The sequence below is a fragment of the Nyctibius grandis genome, chromosome 2 (assembly GCF_013368605.1).
Source record: "Nyctibius grandis isolate bNycGra1 chromosome 2, bNycGra1.pri, whole genome shotgun sequence".
In the NCBI taxonomy this organism is placed as follows: Eukaryota; Metazoa; Chordata; class Aves; order Nyctibiiformes; family Nyctibiidae; genus Nyctibius; species Nyctibius grandis.
In genome coordinates this window covers 25356095-25373888 of record NC_090659.1, presented here as the reverse complement: position 1 = coordinate 25373888, position 17794 = coordinate 25356095, and the positions used below count along the sequence as shown (strand labels likewise).

Here is a 17794-nt window from a genome sequence, read left to right as displayed (position 1 = left end):
AAGCCCTGAGCAACCCGGTCTGAACTTAGTGCTGACCCAGCTTTCAGACAGACTGGACTGGGGACCTCCCGAAGTCCCTTCCAGCCTGGGTCACTCGGTCATTTGATGATACCGCTACATACAAAAAACTCAGCTTTACCCATTGTAAAAACACACACAACAGAAGTTTACACACTCTATGTGTAAAAACACACAAAATATCATCACCTGCTACCCATCCTAAACTTCTGGTTATAAGGACAAAAACCAGTGGTATGGTATGTTTACACTTAACTATGCCAGCTTTGTCAGTAAAGATAAGATGTCCTTTACTGTTAAATGTTCAGTGGACCAATTTAACTAGAATGTTTTAGTTTGTACTTAATTTAGACAACCTTAGAGAACAATGACCTAGTTCTGCAAGAACGAAATTCAATTTAAAATACCTTTCTATTCTGCAACATGGTCCGTACATATTTCCCTCTTTGGGCACTAGGTTTATGCGTCTGGTGGCACCTCATTTTAAGGTTTGAAACTAAAACCACAGAGTAGTACTGCAGCTCAAGTTAGAGGAAAAATCTGGAACCATGAGTGAAAGTCAGGGGAGGGAAAAAAAAGCAGTGTGAGCAAGAAAAGAAAAAAAAAGAATGTATAAAGCAGACTTTGTAAACTGCATACCTATTTCTTCCATAGTATTTATGTCCCCTGATACATGTTCACAAGTTGCTATCTGTATTTCATGAACCAAAGCCGAGATTCCCATCCAAACTCTCCAGTTCCTTCAAAGTTCTTAATTTTGGAAAATGTTAGCTTTACCATACCAGAACACACAAAATCAATTTTCCCAAGTGGCCCACAAAACAAACGGTTTGTAAACCACAAAGCCAGGGAAAATATCAGAGGTTGAAGTTACAAATCTAGCTCAGCCAATCATTCATACAAATTCTTTTATTGTGAATACAAGGTACTTCATTTCTTGCATGCATAATTAGAGCTTCACATCTAGATCTGAGCCACAAACGTGCCACGGGTGAAAATGTCACTATATAATTTGTTTGTTCACATCTCTAAAAGGTGAGTTTATCTCCAAGGGAAACACAGTTTGACAAGAAAAGGGCACTGGCTAAGAAGAAAGAAGGAACAAGATTCTGCTAACCAGGAGAAGAGAACCTTTGAGATTCCACTTTTGAAAGGAGGATTTGACTTTCATGCATCTAGTTCTCCTCCAAACAAATGCAGCATTGTATTATAACACTTAACTTCCTTGCACTTTAACTCTCCTGCTTTGTAGCAAGACACTCACTTTGTAAGTAAAGTTTATGGAAAAAAGGACAACTCTGTTTCTATTAATATTCAAATGATGAACCATCCAAGCCAGGTACGTCCTGTCCTTTGTGCAACTAGATGGTAAGACTGATGAGTTGCAGCAAAGTAGCAGTAAATATTAAGAATAGTGAGAATAAGGTTAACACAGATTAGACAAGTGAATCAAAACCATCCAGATATAGCCTAAAAAAGCAGCACAGTAAATTATGCTCAGAATTCCAAATCAACGATTCAGGTATCTAAACTCAACTGTGCTACTGATTCATTTTCCTTTACTGGGAAAGATCAACATGCATGTATATTTGCAGAAACAACCACTAATTTTAGCTGCTTTCCTACTTGATGACTAGATTGTGATGCCTAGGAATGACTCATGAAGTCATGAAACCCAGGCAGATCTCATTGCTTTCACTCAGAAGTGACAGCCAGGCTTGTCCTTATTACAAGCTGGCTCAGACTCTGACCTACGCTCCACTAAAATCTTTTGCCTGAATTCAGAGCAATTGTGTCTTCAGAGAAAACATGTCCTTGTGAAGAGCCTGAGAAGCAAGGAACCATGACAGATATTAGGATGCTGTTTTAAACTAGTTCTAAAAGAGTATGTTACCCTCAAACCTTTTCATCTATGAACTCATCCTCCTGGTAAAAACAAGCAGTTAGTGCTACTGAAGGGTTTCTCAGCTAGCTGCACTCTTGATCAAGATATGTTGAGTTCTAAAGCACAAGAAGATCACCACAGTCTGCCCTCCAGATCATTTTGTATTTCCAAACCCTTTCTAACCATTGTGCTGTCATTTAAAGTAGAAGGCAGGCATGTGGAGAACATGGTCTATCATCCCTCTATCTTAAACATAGCACTACTACAGATTTCAGTGACTGAAGTTGTAAAAAATAAATGCTGTTTCAAATACTGCATATTCACCTCCTTAAAGCATTAAAAATATAAGATTTCGTAGAGCCCTGTGAACTGGACAAGTGTTATGCTCATGCGGAACCATACCGTCAGTAAACAGTGACAAAGAAAGGACACCATCACTCTGCAAAGCATTGTGCTTAAACTAGTATCACTTGAACTCAGATGTAAAAAGCCAACATCCTTTCCCTCACACAGACAGTAAAAATACAGTTAGAACAAGACACAGATCCCTCCCTGCCACCAAAGAAGAGCTTAGGGAATTTATGATGTGCAGAATCAATTATGCTGCATTATATGTACTCTATCTGTGCGCTACCATGATCTTTACCATACTGTATAATATATGTGGTCTTGTACTTTGCTTTTCAGAATGCAGACCATGCCACCTGCTGCTGCAACAACTGCAACAGATGCAAAACTCCTCTACTTTTCTCCACAAATTAATGCTTTTTTTATAGAAGCCTTCCAATATACTCAAAACAAAACATAGCGTTTAATTTTCAAAAGTTAGTGGAAGCACATGACAAGTCTAGGTGCTCTACAGAAAGGAAAAAAAGTCCTCAGTTTCAAGAGCCAGTCAAGCTTTCCAAGTAATGGGGAAGTGCTTTGATTTATATCATTTAAAGCACACAGTAGTGTTTTAAAAACCAAATGAATATTTAAGAGCAAATCCTGTATCTCAAATATATACACACAAAATACAAATATACACACACACAATTTTTTTATTAAGCTTAAGAACACGTGAAGTTTATCCCAACAAACATCTTAACTATGCCTATGAATTTTAATTAACAAATACTTAATAATTGCCTAATTACAGTCTTACTCCTCTGCCTCCACAAGCACCGTTAACACAAGGAAATTCAACAACAAGGTGAGTAGGCATAAGGCACTTGAATAAATGGATCTGGGTCAAAAAAAGAAGGTAATAGTAGACAGGTGTACTAACAGAGCATGTCCGGTGCCCCCTGCAAGGGGAAAGCATCTCAAAAATACCAACCAGTAGCCCACTAGAACCATGATGTATGTACTGAAAGCAAAACAGCTGGCCTGCTCAGGACTTCACTAGGCACATGTGGTTAACTTCAGAGAGCCTTTATCTGAGAGTACATGACAGCAACACAAAACCAATCAAAGGCTTGAAGAGCCCCACTACACAATCATATTCTCTGCCAGAGGATCTCCCTCCTCACGCAAATTTAGATCACAGCTGGCTTTATTGCTATTAAGAGGACAAGCATATGGTAGGCCCTACATCAACAGCAAAATTACTCGTCACAATGTAACACTGACAGATGCATCAGTCAAAGGACAAAGTTTTACAGCACAAAGACATACATAAACAAAGTGGGTTACAGAGACTTAAACAGACACAATTTGTGAGGAATTTTCAAGAAATCTTGTGGTAAGTCCCCAAATTGCTGACTTTCAGCAGAGCATGTGTATAATCCACAAACTGAATTAGCCAGTAATACCTGCATTTGTCTACAAAATCAGTGTATCACGTAAACCAAAACCATTCCATCCCTTACGATTTTTGTATATATTAAAACCGAGCTCAATTGAAAGTCATTAACAGAATTAACTTTAATGCCACAGTTAAAATTACCCTGTCAAACAAGGTAATTGAGGTTTTTTTGAGGGTTTTTTTTTGCTAAGTAATGGCAGCAATACTTTCCAATAAGAAAGTCTCTGTATCAGGCCATGAAACGCTCCGTGTATCCATTGTATTACAAGTCGTTTGCATATATGTGCTGATGTTTATGTACTACAGTTTTGAACTTTATCTTACACAGCCATCACTAGTTCCAGTGAACATCATTGCTCCACTGTACTCCTCTGGACATGGAACAGAAACATATTTTAAAAGGCTGAATTTCTGTAATCAAATTAATTTAAAGAGGGAGAAAGAGAAAGGATTTCCCAGTTGCAGCTTGCACCTCTCACTGTGTGCCATCTTTCACTTGTGTCTCCTTCCATTTGATATTGAATCAAAAAACATACATTGTACTGGGTGTAGAAAATTAGAACAAAAAAATCAGTTTGAGAAAAGGAACTTGGGAAAAAGAAAAAAGCATGTCCTGGCAATTAGCGAAGCAGGCATAATTGCTGGCGTGGGTTGATAAACCGAACTGAAACTGCTGTTGACTAAACCAATCTCTTTTTTCTGAGCTTTTAATAAACCATACCAAGTAGATAATGAGAACTCTGTACATATAATACAGCTATATTTTAGTGCAGCATTTGACAAAGCACTGCAAAGAAAAATCATTAAGATACTGGAGATATTGTGCCAGGATAAAAATACAAGAGCAAATAAACTAGCTTAGGAACAGGGATGCTGTAGATATTGTTGGTGATTCTTTAATCCGGAGTCAGGCACCAGATAGGCCATTTCAAATTCTGAGGTTAGAAATAGACAATTACAAAACAGACAATAAAAAAATACAGCAGATGACCTTGAGGGAAAAAAGTTATTTCACCAGCAACAAAGATAGACACAGTAAACACAGGAAAGGCTATAACAGATACAAAAGAATAGTATTCAGATAGTATCTGATACTTGTTAAAAATGAGGTAACTTTACACTCTTTAAAAAAACCCTACAAAACACACTATATGAAAACTATACAAACAGTACACACACATACACGAAAAAAAAAATCAATATACAAACTACCTGGTTAGAACTGTTCACCCTCACACTAAAAAAAAAAAACAAACAACCAAAACCAAATCCCTGAAAAACCACAGACCACCATGCCTTTCCCTACCTGAACCTACCTTTCACCTCAACTTCTTGTACTCTCAAGACAAACTCCATGCATCTCAAACTGTTTTCTTTCCTTCCCAACTTAGCTTTCCAGTTACAAAAGAACACACATGAGAGAAAGCTAGGTGTGTAGGAGTCTGGGATATTTTACATACGCTGTAGCCACTTTTATTTGATGCTTCATTGTTGCTCTACGGCCACGAGTTTTCAGGCCCAACAACAACTAGTCCCACATCAGCAAAAACAAGACAAGATGATTACCTCAGGCAGCCTAATGCCTGTTTCTGGAGTGACACTCCCTTTTCACCTCTGATCAACTGCATAACAATTTTCAGGATTTACAAGCTGACTTCAGCACTGGAGACCACAGAGGACATACTAAAGACTGGAGCAGAAAACAAATGCCTCTCTCTCCTACCAGAGCAGACTGCAACTTTTGTCAAAATGCTGTGGCAAAATTAGTTCATATTGAGAATTTGCAGATGGGCTGATCTAGCTGTAACATTGTGACCACCTGAACAGAAAAGACTAGAACAGCCTGAGACTGCAGTGAATTTGTTCTTAGATAGTTTATTTCTTTATTTTTCTGAAAAGGTTTACAATATAAGTACACATCTGAAACATAATCAGGCCAAATTAAAGATAAGTATAAAAGCGCCTTAAAGATGCTCCTCCAAACAAGCCTTGGAGACACAGGAATGCTTCACCGCTAATACCACCAGGTCACTCAGTTTTCCTTTCCACCCCGACAGACTGACTGGTATGCATTGCTAACTATTCAATGCAAGATACTAAGATGACATAAAATATATGCCTTTATCAAAAATTCCTCTAAGCCGTTTTGGTCAGCACTACGAAGCTCCTTGTTCTACATCATCAGAATCTTTTCATACGCTACTCAAACAGAGAGCCTCTTGTGCCTGCAAGACGCACACGCTCATCGCCATTACTCCATGCATTACATCAGTTCAGTTCAGGATCGACTCGACTGCAGAGTCAAAAGATTTGTGGTATAGCTGCTCTATTAACCTTCCTATGGGCAGGAGGTCATTCCTGCCACCTGGGGTGGGATCAAGTGATGGATCTGCAAGACACTGATTTATAAGGGCTACCGCAGGGAAAGAATGAAGCTTCTAGAGAACAGTTAAATGTCTCCCTCATTCCTTCAAAGCAAAGAGATGTCTTAGATAAGAGCATACTTTGAGGAAAGTTTCCTTCAGTGGATGCCAGGTGCAGGAGCCTGGGGCTTGCTCCTGCTCTGGCACCTCAGTTATGCCAAAAGAGCTGTGTGAGGGGTTGTGTAGGGAACTGGATCAGGAAAATGACTCACAAGATAAATAAACATTTTCTTCTTTTCCCTCTTTGTCAAATTATTTATAACCTGGATGGCTTCTCAGAGCAGTTTACCACATGGCCTCACAAAATGACTTTCCTTGAAGAGTTGAAGTGGACAGCAAAATAGTGCAGGTGGAAGAACCAGCTCGTGCTGGTAAGAAAAGAAAGAGAGTTTCTCAAGCTGGCCTTGCTACTGAAACCAGCAGATCATGAAACTACACCCTAGAAGATAGCTGACAATATAAAACCTCTCAAATTTAAGCACTAAGCTGTGATATATTTATTTGGTTGTTGTATGAATGAGTGGAGGCACAATGTTACTTCCACTAACTACAGTAAGAACAGAAACAACCATCCCCAGTATAAAGCTACTGGCAATATTTGACTACAAAAGGAATGAGCTGTGACAGAGTTTGTAGCTTGTGCTGGTCCACAAACAGCAACAACGAGTAATTAATGTGGTGCAGGAAATACTATCCCTGCTGGCCTCAGTTCTGACCATTCTTAAAACACTTTTTTCCTTTTCTGTTAGCTGCTCAGAGTGTCTGATGGCTTCCATGGGTAATTGTGGTGCTCGCCCCTATGAGACAGGGGCTGTATTCTGCCAGAAAAATGAGAGTAACCACAGTGAAGAGCTGAATGGATGGAGAAAGAGTTTTCCTTCAGCCTGAACTTGTTCAGTAGTACTCATCACCCACAACAAATCCTGTAAAATACATGAAGATACACAGAGTTAGAAAAAAATACATATATTTTAATTGATCAGATTTAGGCCAAACTTTGCTACATACATCACCATAAACTCTAGCATATAATTCTGCAAAAACAGTATCAAATTTTGATAATTTAACCAACATTTGTTTCTGTTATAACTTATTTTCTCTTTCTTTCCTCTTTAGAAGACAGGGACAGAATAACCATGCACAGCAAGATTCAGGAAGAAAACGAATCTTTTAGTGTTAACAATAAATAAATAAAGTAGAGAACTTTTAAGGGGAGTATCAAAGCAAAGATACTTGGCTTCATTGGCTAACAATCTGCCAAGGAAAGTAAGAGAAAAAAATGTTGCCTTATTCTGATATTGAGGGATTAACCAGCACTTAACTTCTTTGGCAGCTTCAAGTATGATGACCTACGAACTGCAGAATGCCACTATTGAAGATTGCCACAGATTCATCCCTTCAACTTATTAAAGTCATTGATAGCTGTGGCATCCTTGCTTGGGATTTCCACACAGATCCTCTTCTGAGAGGCAAAACATTACTGGACCCCACAGCAGGGAGGAGGGGAACAATTGTGATCAGACTGGAAAGGTTCTGGTGGTCAGGAAAACCATTTACTTCTGCTTTTGGAAACCACTGCATTTACAGATGAGAAAGTGGCTCTCCAGCTTTTCCTTTGCCACAGGGGAGACTCTTACCTTTTTCCAGTATGTGTTCTAGCACCTCCTCAATGCCACACGTCCCTCTGGCAAGAGGTGCTTTGCATTCCCAAGAGAGCAAACTTAAATCACCATGGAAGGATCTCTACTCAGCCCAAACTAGTCCATATGCTTAAAATTTGCACTGGATGACAGAAGGTGAAGTGAGGTTTGGTTTGTTTTTTTTTTTTTTTTTTTAATGAATCACGTATGAGGTTTTAGTATCACAGTTCTTTCTCTTACTTTATGGGTAATTGTTCCAGATGTTAAGGGAACTGGAGCTCAGAGATATCACAGATTAATTAGCATCAACATATATGAGTCCTGAACAAAGGCTTGAAAAAATATGGGTAGCTTGGCACAGCCAAAATTCAGTTCAGTAATACTTCTTTGCTATGACAAGTTACCCCCCTGCTACCAAGCGACAACATGATGAACTAGTTTGGCTTCTGTTATGACACATATTATCTATTGACAGGGATCTGCTTGGCATGTTTCAAATTTTATCCTCATCAATCTTTTTTTTTTTCTCTCTAGATTGCTATAAGGCTGCACACTCTATCACACATAGTAATTTCAGAAGAATGGACATTTTATGCACCAGGACTAATGTCTGACTCCTCACATTAACCCTGCTTCACCAACTCAAGCCTGTTTTCCACACAATATAAGCAACTGAAGTAGAACTTCCACTTGCATCTTTTCAGCCTAAAGAGGCTAAAAATATCTGCCTGGCACATGTTGTCAGCCATGGATAATGCCATATCCCTTATCTAAAATGACTAAATACGCTCTTCAAGGAAAGGTGATCATCTTTTTGATATAAATAGAAAAAAATGAAAAATAAGAGACAACTCTTCATTAAAAGGGATATTTTAGAGAAGTATCAGTAGTTTTGTATGTAACCTATTTTTCTCGGGTGTATCGTTGTACCATCCTCATACGTACAATTAAAGATTCATTTTATTATTTCAAATTATATATTTGTTTTTTAATTTATTTCAGTACATTTTAATATATAAACTAACTTTAACTTGAAGCTCTTGTCTTTTCAGAAATCTGATCAATATTGACTCTGTGGTCTGTTCTTGTTTGTTTATACAGTAAAAAATATTCTCTCAACTGTTTCATTTGGAGCAGAAACAAGACATAATAACTACAAGAATTCAAACAATCAAAAAAAGTCTAAGGCTTAAAGATAGAACATAAGGTAATTTCCTAATAAAAAAAAAAATGCCTTAAGCAAGTAAATGCTTGCTATTTAGTCTGAGTACATTACATTCTCCATACAAACAGTGCAAATCCACCTTTAGGCGAGGTTTTCCAGTCCTTTAATAAGATCTGCAATTTCTGGACAACTCAATTTTTTTTTTCCAAAGAAAGTGGGTGAATCAGGGTAAGGCAGTTTTGCTTGCTCTGAAGTCAAATACTTGCATGTACTTGTAGACCCCAAATGGGATCCTCCTTAGTCTTTCTACTTTGCTGTGTTGTGTTAGATCAAAAGACTACATTTATGTCCAAAAAAGAGCTATTCTTCACTACAGCATATTCCAGTGTAAATATTATGTCAAGTATCTGTCTATGCATCTGCATAGTTCCAATTTTCACAATGTACCACGAAAAAGTTAATTATAGAAATTTATATTATAATATATATTAAAATAATAATAGAAAATTATAATAATCACTGTAAATATTTTTATCTCCTTTTTAAAAAGCTTAAAAAGGCAACTGGTCAACTGGGCCCATACACACACTGCAAAATAAATTTTAATGCTTCTTAAAACGCTTTTCGCAGCTTTTCAACTGTAATATACAATCAATCTGTGGAAACACCTCTCAGCATTTATGCGTTTTCATAACAAAAGCTTATTTAACAAGTTGCCACAATTAAATGATTTGTAGGAACAGTTATGGATACTACTATCACACACTTGGACTCAACCTCAGATGATGATCGTTCCATCAGCCCTGCTCTCTGTTTATTAGATACTCTGCTCAGTCCTGTCATTTAGAGTCCATAGTACATCAGCAGTCCCAGCTGCACTTCTTTTAGGCAGGTTGAAAATACGCTATTTTTTCAAATTGGTTATTTTGCATTAGTAGTTGAAAAGATTTCTGTAAAAAGTTTGTAAAGAAATTTGGGATATCTTCATTAACGGTGCTACAGAAACGTAAACTACTACTGTTAAGTGAGATCCCACTACTTTTCCCAGTTCTTTGCCTCAGTCTAGTCTGCCTTAAGCAATGTTAAGAGCTGGAAAAAGTGATAGCACCACCAACCCCCCCCCCATTTTAAATTTTTTTTTTAGTTTCAAGGCGTTTTCCACTTTCTTGTCTTTTTTCAGACGTGTCCTACTCCCCTTGCAGCTTACCATACGGGTTGAAAGTCCATCTCCTACAATCTTCTCAGAAGTGCAAAGTTCTCACTTCATCTGAGCTCCTAGAGAGCCAGAGCCATCCTTTCTTCATAGGTGGGTTAATCTGGACAAGCACTTCTGGAAAGTTCTGGTAAAGCCTCTCCCTAGAAACTCAAACTGTCAGGTGGGGAACGGCCTTGTTAGGACCTTTTAGATCACAAGTCTTTTTCAGGGCCTCACCTTGAACAAGGTACTCACTAGACTTTTGCAGCTACATATACTGACATCCATAAAATGCTGTTTACATAGCTATGAATAAGCCTCCCCAGAGCAGTCATGAGTTTGTTTTTTTGGTTTTTTTTTTTTTTTTTTAAGTTCATCCGTCCCTTGTTTACCCTTCTTACAAGAACAAAAACAGAGGCAAGGAAGAAAACCATGCTTCCACAAGCTTCATTTGAAGTATGAATCTAGAGCCATAATTCTTCTTTCAGATACGTAATTTAGGACAATCCCTGGATATTACAAAGAGCAAATACAGACTTTTATCTTTGTGTTTATTTTTTGTGTAACGGTTAGGCTTTTTCAGCCTTTGATCTGTAACAAAAATAAGGGCTAGCCGGTAAGAACATTTCTTACTGTTATTCTGTAAAGACTTTTGATTGATTCATCCTTCTTCTGACTCATATAATTAACACAATAGAAGCAGGTTTTGAAAAACAGAACAAGCAGTCATCTTAAGTAAAAGATGCTCTTTAGCTATCTCTCTTTCTGTACAATACTTAATCCTATGTTTAAATATCAAAGAAATTACCATCTGTGATGACCAAAGTTGTTTTCCCATCCTTTTTACAATTAAGAAGGAGCTAAAAATGTAGACTTACTGTTTCTTTTGCAGAAGAGAATCACTGAGGACTAGTCTAAGAATGAGAATCATCTGCCCTTATTAATACCTGAACAGATAACGATTTCCATTCAGCAGGGGAAAAAAGAAAAAAAGAAAATCATTGAACAGATTTCAAAAGGCCATCTTATCCTGTACTGTCAAAGCTGTTTATGGTGGTGTCCTACAACTCAGAACAGAACATTTCACTCTCCAGACCCAAATAATTAATGGTATTTATCCACGCTTTTAGCTCCATCTTCAAGGTAAGCAGATATAAAAGGAAGTCAAGAATTAAATACTCAAAACAGATACAAGATGTTCTCAAATTATATGAGTGTTAGGGCAGACAAAAAAAAACACAACAAAACATAATCACGTTCCATTAGCAGTATCAAACAAGGTAAAAACAGAAAGTACAGAAGTCTCTGGATCTCATTGCTACCTGTACATAAGCAAAGATCAACAGTCTCTGGCTTGCAGAGAGGAGTATAATCTAGTCCAGTGGTAACCAAATGCTAATGTCCAGTGCCCAGGTGAAATCATCTGGAACTTTCTCCTGCCCCTTCCTTGTACTTTACATCTTTCTTCGAAACTCAGAGAGGCCCAAAGGACTGAACAAACAGACTGAAATACCCGTTCACCAGACCTGATATTATGATGAGTGTAGTATATGAATCTTAAATTCATCTGCCTACCAAAATTTTCCTGATGGTCAGAATTAAGTACCTCTGCAGAACAGCAATGGCTTGCCCTTGTGTATGCACTACGTGGTCTGAGGAGGACTGTAACCCTCTGCTTGCCAGTACTGTACCCTTTACTTATTGCCACATTCTACCTACCTAGAAGATGGGGCAGGAAAGGTAAGTTAAAATTATATTTAAAATTAACAAATAAAGAGATTCTTCTAAGGAAGAAAACACATGTGATAAAAGTAACATTGAATGGCATGGTGAAAAATAAATTTTTATTTTAGATCATAAAAACTATGACAACTGCTAGTAAAGTAGGAGAAACATTCTTTGGTGTTTTAAAACAACTTACCTAAGTTAACGTACACCCTGCCACTCCTTCTCTCTGAAGAATCCTAAACCATTTCCTGATATCAAAAGCTGCTCATGTTACACAATTGTGAAATAACTTACGACTATTTTAAAAATAATTCAGAACCACCTTCAGAACTTCTAAAGAGACAGTAAAACCATGCAAGTAACCATGCAACTATTTAAACTCTTGACAAGTCAGAATTCAAAGCACTGCTGAGGACAGTTCATTTCCTGACATTTTACTACCTGGGAACTCCAGGTGCGCGTTTCCTCTAAGATCTATTAGTTAATCTAGAATTTCAAACCACTTAAATAAAAGTATTTTAACCTGAAGTGGTGTAAAGAGTTGTAATATTTATCACTCAGCTATATTACTTCCATTATTATAACTGCTCTAATACATGGTCTAACTCTCTTTTGCTGTGTTTGCTATACATAAAGCATTTACCACATACTTCACAGAGAAAGTTCTTCCACCACCTACTTTTTAAATACTTCAGCTTTGATAAAGCAAAACGAACTGGTTAAAAAAAAAAAGACACCGAAGAGTTTGCTGCTGTGCACACTGCTGCGCTGGCTATTTCTAATCAATAATAATGTCATAGACTTCTACCAAAGATGAAGTCATTCAAACATGAGCAAATGAAACCCAGTCTGGTTTTCTATTTGGATGCTGCTGTCCAAATACAGATTCCTGAACTGTTCTGTCAGGATTTCAGCCCATCAGACCTCACAAGCGCACAAACATGAACATCTACACACGTCTTGCCTTGCAAACTCAATACTGATGATCTCAGAAGGAAACCTCATTTAACCATTATTGGTTCAGAAGACCAAAGTAAAAAAGAGAATGGGAAATGACACAAGCATGGCAGATTTGCACCCATCCTCAAGACTAGCACCAGGTTTCATTTTTATATACATAAAAAAATAAAGAGACTCAGGTTTTCAATTCCTCTCCTTGTTTCAAGAAAACATAAAAAAGGAAAGTTTCACTTAGTGGCAACTTGCTACATCTGATGTTCTAGCAAAACCAGGGTTTAAACAACTTTCTAGCAAGCATAGCTTCATTAAGGTTGCCTATATCGGGTTTTCAAATGCAGCCTGTAGTGACAGAAGTTCAGTTATTCCCCAGCTATGTTTTTTCCCCCCACCCCAGCAACTTCTTGTTACTCTATACACTGAGGAACAGCACACAGTGTGAGTATGATAGCCTCCTAAACAGAACCCAGCTACAACATCAATAGGACTTTTTAACTACAGTGGTATTCCACAGTGTCACAGTAAAGGAACTAAAGACACTTTACAGGAACCGATTTGCCAAGTCACACGACATATCTATACAGAGGCTCATAAGCCACAGGAAGACTGAGTTTCAGAACAGTAAAGAGAACCTTTGACACAGAATTAAAATGAAGACAACAGTTTAAGAGACTGGAGATTTCTGGAATAAGTACTACTGTGTGCCCTTCTGCTACCACAAAAATAGCTGGGGGAGGTGAGGGAGCACAATTTAGAGATCATTCTGCTGGGAAAGGAGGGCCAGTTGCCCTGCAGACCATGACAGCCTTTCAGGCATTGGTGTCCACATGCACAGATTTTTCCACAACACATAGATTTCATATGTATATCATCCTTCACCATATACTAATTTCCAAGAGACTTGGTTGCATTATAACTTGATGGCGATAAGGGGGTGTGATGTTAGCTTGTTGCAGGCCTGGTCTCAAGTGCCTCATTTATCAGAGTATACCATCTCTTGTGTCTAGTCAAGTGAGATTACACCATGCTTTGTTAAGCACGTACCAAGACAACCAATGTCACAAAACACTGTGTGCTGGCGATTAGACTCTTAGACAGGAAGCTTTGTACAGCCACATCTGTGTCAAGGAACAAAGACCTCTTGATGGCAAGTCCCCAAATTAGCCCCTTATGATACAGACACTTCATAAGAGAGAACAGCGAGACATACAAAGGCTCACCCCAAAGCACACCGATGTTTCCCCACCGTCAGCTAGACCTTAGCAAGCAATTCTGAAGTCAGCACATGACAACCATGAAGGCCAAGATCCAATTATACCCTCAAGCCCCGGGCCATGTAAGCTAGTTTCTCTGGCCCAGCCTTATACAGTCATTAAATGGTCCTTACACTCTACTACAGCTTCCTTACACCCTCAGAAAGTGAGGAGAGGGGGGGCGGGTTACCCAGCTCCCCCACCCACGAGGACTAGAGGGGTTTAGCTTTGTACCAGCCCAAGGCCACCGGGCCACAATGCCCAGCTCCCCGTCCCCAGCGCGGGGCATCCAACCCAAGCTGCGTACGCCCGTTATGAGCAGCAGAGCCACCCTCGAGCAGGAGCCCGGCCGATGCCGTAGCACGTACCTCGGCGACCGCAGTATGAAGCTGAGCAAACCCCCCAGAAGGACCCCCCCCCCCCTCACTCCTCACCCTTATAAGCCCGCTGGCCGTACCACAGCCTCAAGCCAGCCAGGCAGAAGACATTACGTTAGCGGGAGCCGCGGGCCGTGCCGTGCGGCGCGGAGCCGGCGGGAGGCGCAGCCGCACCGGCCCCGGCTCGCCGGGGTGTGCGGAGACCCGGGACGGTCACTGCCCCCGGCTCCCCCCGCCCCAGCCCCGCGATCTGGCCCCTCAAAGGGCGGGGAGGCCGCCCGGGCGGGTTGCTCTCGCCGTCCCCTGACCTTACCCCCGCTTGGCAGGAGGCGCCTCCCCACCCCCGCCCCCGGGCAGCCCCGCCGTCACATACCACCTGCCCGGCTCCACTCACCGCCCCGCAGAGGAGGAGTGGCGAGGCGGGCGGCCGCGAAGGAGGGCCCGTCCGCGCCCGCTCACCTGCAGGGGGAAGGTGGCCGCCTTGTTGCCCACGTAGCCGCGGACGACGTGGCTCTGGATGGAGAGCACCCGGCACTCGCGCTCCGGCTCCATGGCTGCGCCGCCCGCCCGCGCCGCGCCGAGGTGGCGGCGCCGGGAGCCGGAGCGGAGGGCGGAGCGCGGAGGGCGTCACGCGCTCGCCGTCCCCTCCTGTCACACACACACACACGCCTCCCGCCCCCCAGCGCGCGGGAGGCGGGGAGCGCGCGGGCCCGCCGCCGGCAGGCGATCGTGCGCGGAGCCGTAATGGCCGCCGCCGCCCTGCCTGCCCAGGGGGAGGCAGCCGCCGCAGAGGGGCAGGGCAGGGCAGGGGGGCGCGGCGCCCACCCGCGGCACCTAACGGCCTCCCCTCCGCTCCGGCGCTCTCTTTGCAGGTCCCGCCGCGGCTTCCGCCCCCCGCCGTGACGAGGCACACGCCGTCACGCGCCTCAGGGGCCGCCCCTCCCGCGCTCGGCGGCGCGACGCGCGCCGTGTCTGTCACAGGCGCCATCCGGCAGGGAGAGCGGCCACCGCGCCCGCATGGCTGACGCCCCCTGCCCCCGGCCGGCCCTACCGCCTCCCCTCGCCCACCCTTCGCGGCGGGCAGGCTGTGCCCCCCACCCCGGTACTGCTGCGCCCGCCCAGCCCTGCGCTGAAGCGCTCGGTGACACCTGCAGAGGCACTGCCCGGCGTCACCCACCCCTCCTCAGCACAAGGCCCCTGGTACCGCAAATACCGCAGCCGTCTTGTACATGCTCCTTCGTGCGAGGCCTCATGTCGCTTCCCAAACATCGCACGGGGTGCCCACAGCCCAGGCACATGAACCCCCTTCGCCCAGTCCCACACGTCACACACGCCAGCCACCATTATTGCCTCTCTCCTGCCCTTGCCCACACACCACCACAGCACTTGATGCCTCACGCACACTTCCAGCACCCGTAGATATGCCAAAATGTTGATCAGTACACAGCATTGGCCACCCAACCCTCCTACGCCATCCATCTTGTGTGCTCCTTGAGGGTAGGAAGGGTCTGCCGAGGGATCTCGACACGCTGGTCGATGGGCCGAGGCCAACTGTATGAGGTTCAACAAGGCCAAGTGTCGGGTCCTGCACTTGGGGCACAACAACCCCACGCAACGCTGCAGGCTTGGGGAAGAGTGGCTGGAAAGCTGCCTGGCAGAAAAGGTCCTGGGGGTGTTGATCGATGGCTGGCTGAATATGAGCCAGCAGTGTGCCCAGGTGGCCAAGAAGGCCAACAGCATCCTGGCTTGTATCAGAAATAGTGTGGCCATCAGGACTAGGGAAGTGACCGTCCCCCTGTACTTGGCACTGGTGAGGCCACACCTTGAATACTGTGTTCAGTTTTGGGCTGCTTACTACAAGAAAGACATTGAGGTGCTGGAGCGAGTCCAAAGAAGGGCAACGAAGCTGGTGAAGGGTCTAGAGCACAAGTCTTAAGAGGAGCGTCTGAGGGAACTGGGGTTGTTTAGTCTGGAGAAAAGGAGGCTCAGGGGAGACCTTACCACTCTCTACAACTACCTGAAAGGAGATCGAAGCGAGGCAGGTGTTTGTCTCTTCTCCCAGGTAACAAATGACAGGACGAGAGGAAATGGCCTCAAGTTGTGCCAGGGGAGGTTTATATTGGATATTAGGAAAAATTTCTTCACCGAAAGGGTTATCAAACATTGGAACAGGCTGCCCAGGGAAGTGGTGGAGTCACCATCCCTGGAGGTATTTAAAAGACGAGTAGATGTGGTGCTTAGGGACATGGTTTAGTGGTGGACTTGGCAGTTCTAGGTTAACGGTTGGACCTGATGATCTTAAAGGTCCTTTCCAACCAAAATGATTCTATGAATCTATGATTCTAACTGCCATTTGCTGTCCACACTCCCTCATGCCACAGTGCTAGCCGCATCTGCCCTTCAGTGTACTGGAAAGCCAAGACCTGTGTACACATCCCAACAGTGCTACAGCTTCCCCTCCTCAAGTGTTCGGAAAACCCTGTGGAGCTGTGGACACCACAGGCAGCCCCATGCAATGCCCTGCGGTGGCATGCCGGCCCAAGCTGTGGGCGCCCTGACAGAGCACAACTCTCACAGTCAGGTTTTGAAGTGAGTGCAATTGTATGTTATTGACACAAAAAAAAAAACCTTCGGAGGGCTGCCAAAGAGTAAAAGAAGATGTATGTGTTGGCTGGCAAGTGCTACAATACATCAAGATTCTGCTGAGAAAGGACTTCATAACGTGTTTGGGAATTTAATCTTCCTCTCGCCATTTGTCATTGTTGACCATCACAGGTTCAGTCAAAATCACTTTACAACAAGAAATCACGCCTGATGCCTCTTGTTCTTCTTAGTGGATAGCTTTAAATCGACTCTTGAAATAGCATGATTATTTCTCAGCGACATGAAAGAATATTTTCCTCGTCATAAGTAATCTGTTGGAAAATGAGGGAACATACTGTTCCCTTTTCTGTCGTCACTCCAATTGCAAAACTTAGGGCTTGTTCTAGGCTGGCCTTATGACTAACAGTCTCTTCATCACCTATAAATTTAGGTATTTTCTTGAATTGTGGAAATTGGTGCACCTCCATGGAGTATAGCACCAGAACAATGAATGATCTGCACCATGTATGCTCCAGAGCCAGCAGTCTGGGAAAACATTACAAAACAGCATTTCATGTGAGGATGTTATTGCAAGGGGACACAGGTCTGGATGGCAGTGTAAGCCAGAAGAATTAGAGACAGAGGTGTATCTTGGGATGTGATCTTCCTCAGTTTCTGATCACCCATCTCCATTTCTCCACCTCCAGGCTCCTTGCTTGCTTTCTTCCACTGAGTCACTCACCACATCCTTCAGTCTGCAGGGTCCCAAGTCCTAATTCTC

General features: G+C 42.5%; 1 protein-coding gene across 2 annotated transcripts in view; it reads right to left on the bottom strand.

Moving 5' to 3' along the window:
- The window catches only part of PDXK (pyridoxal kinase), a 53969-nt gene extending 38949 nt beyond the window's left edge, over positions 1 to 15020 (bottom strand). For both annotated transcript variants that reach the window (XM_068421827.1, XM_068421826.1), the window contains exon 1: positions 14890 to 15020. In XM_068421827.1, coding sequence (XP_068277928.1) covers positions 14890 to 14982 — 93 coding nt within the window. In that variant the 5' untranslated portion in view covers positions 14983 to 15020. The remainder of the gene's footprint in view (positions 1 to 14889) is intronic.
- Between the last annotated feature and the right edge of the window lie 2774 nt (positions 15021 to 17794).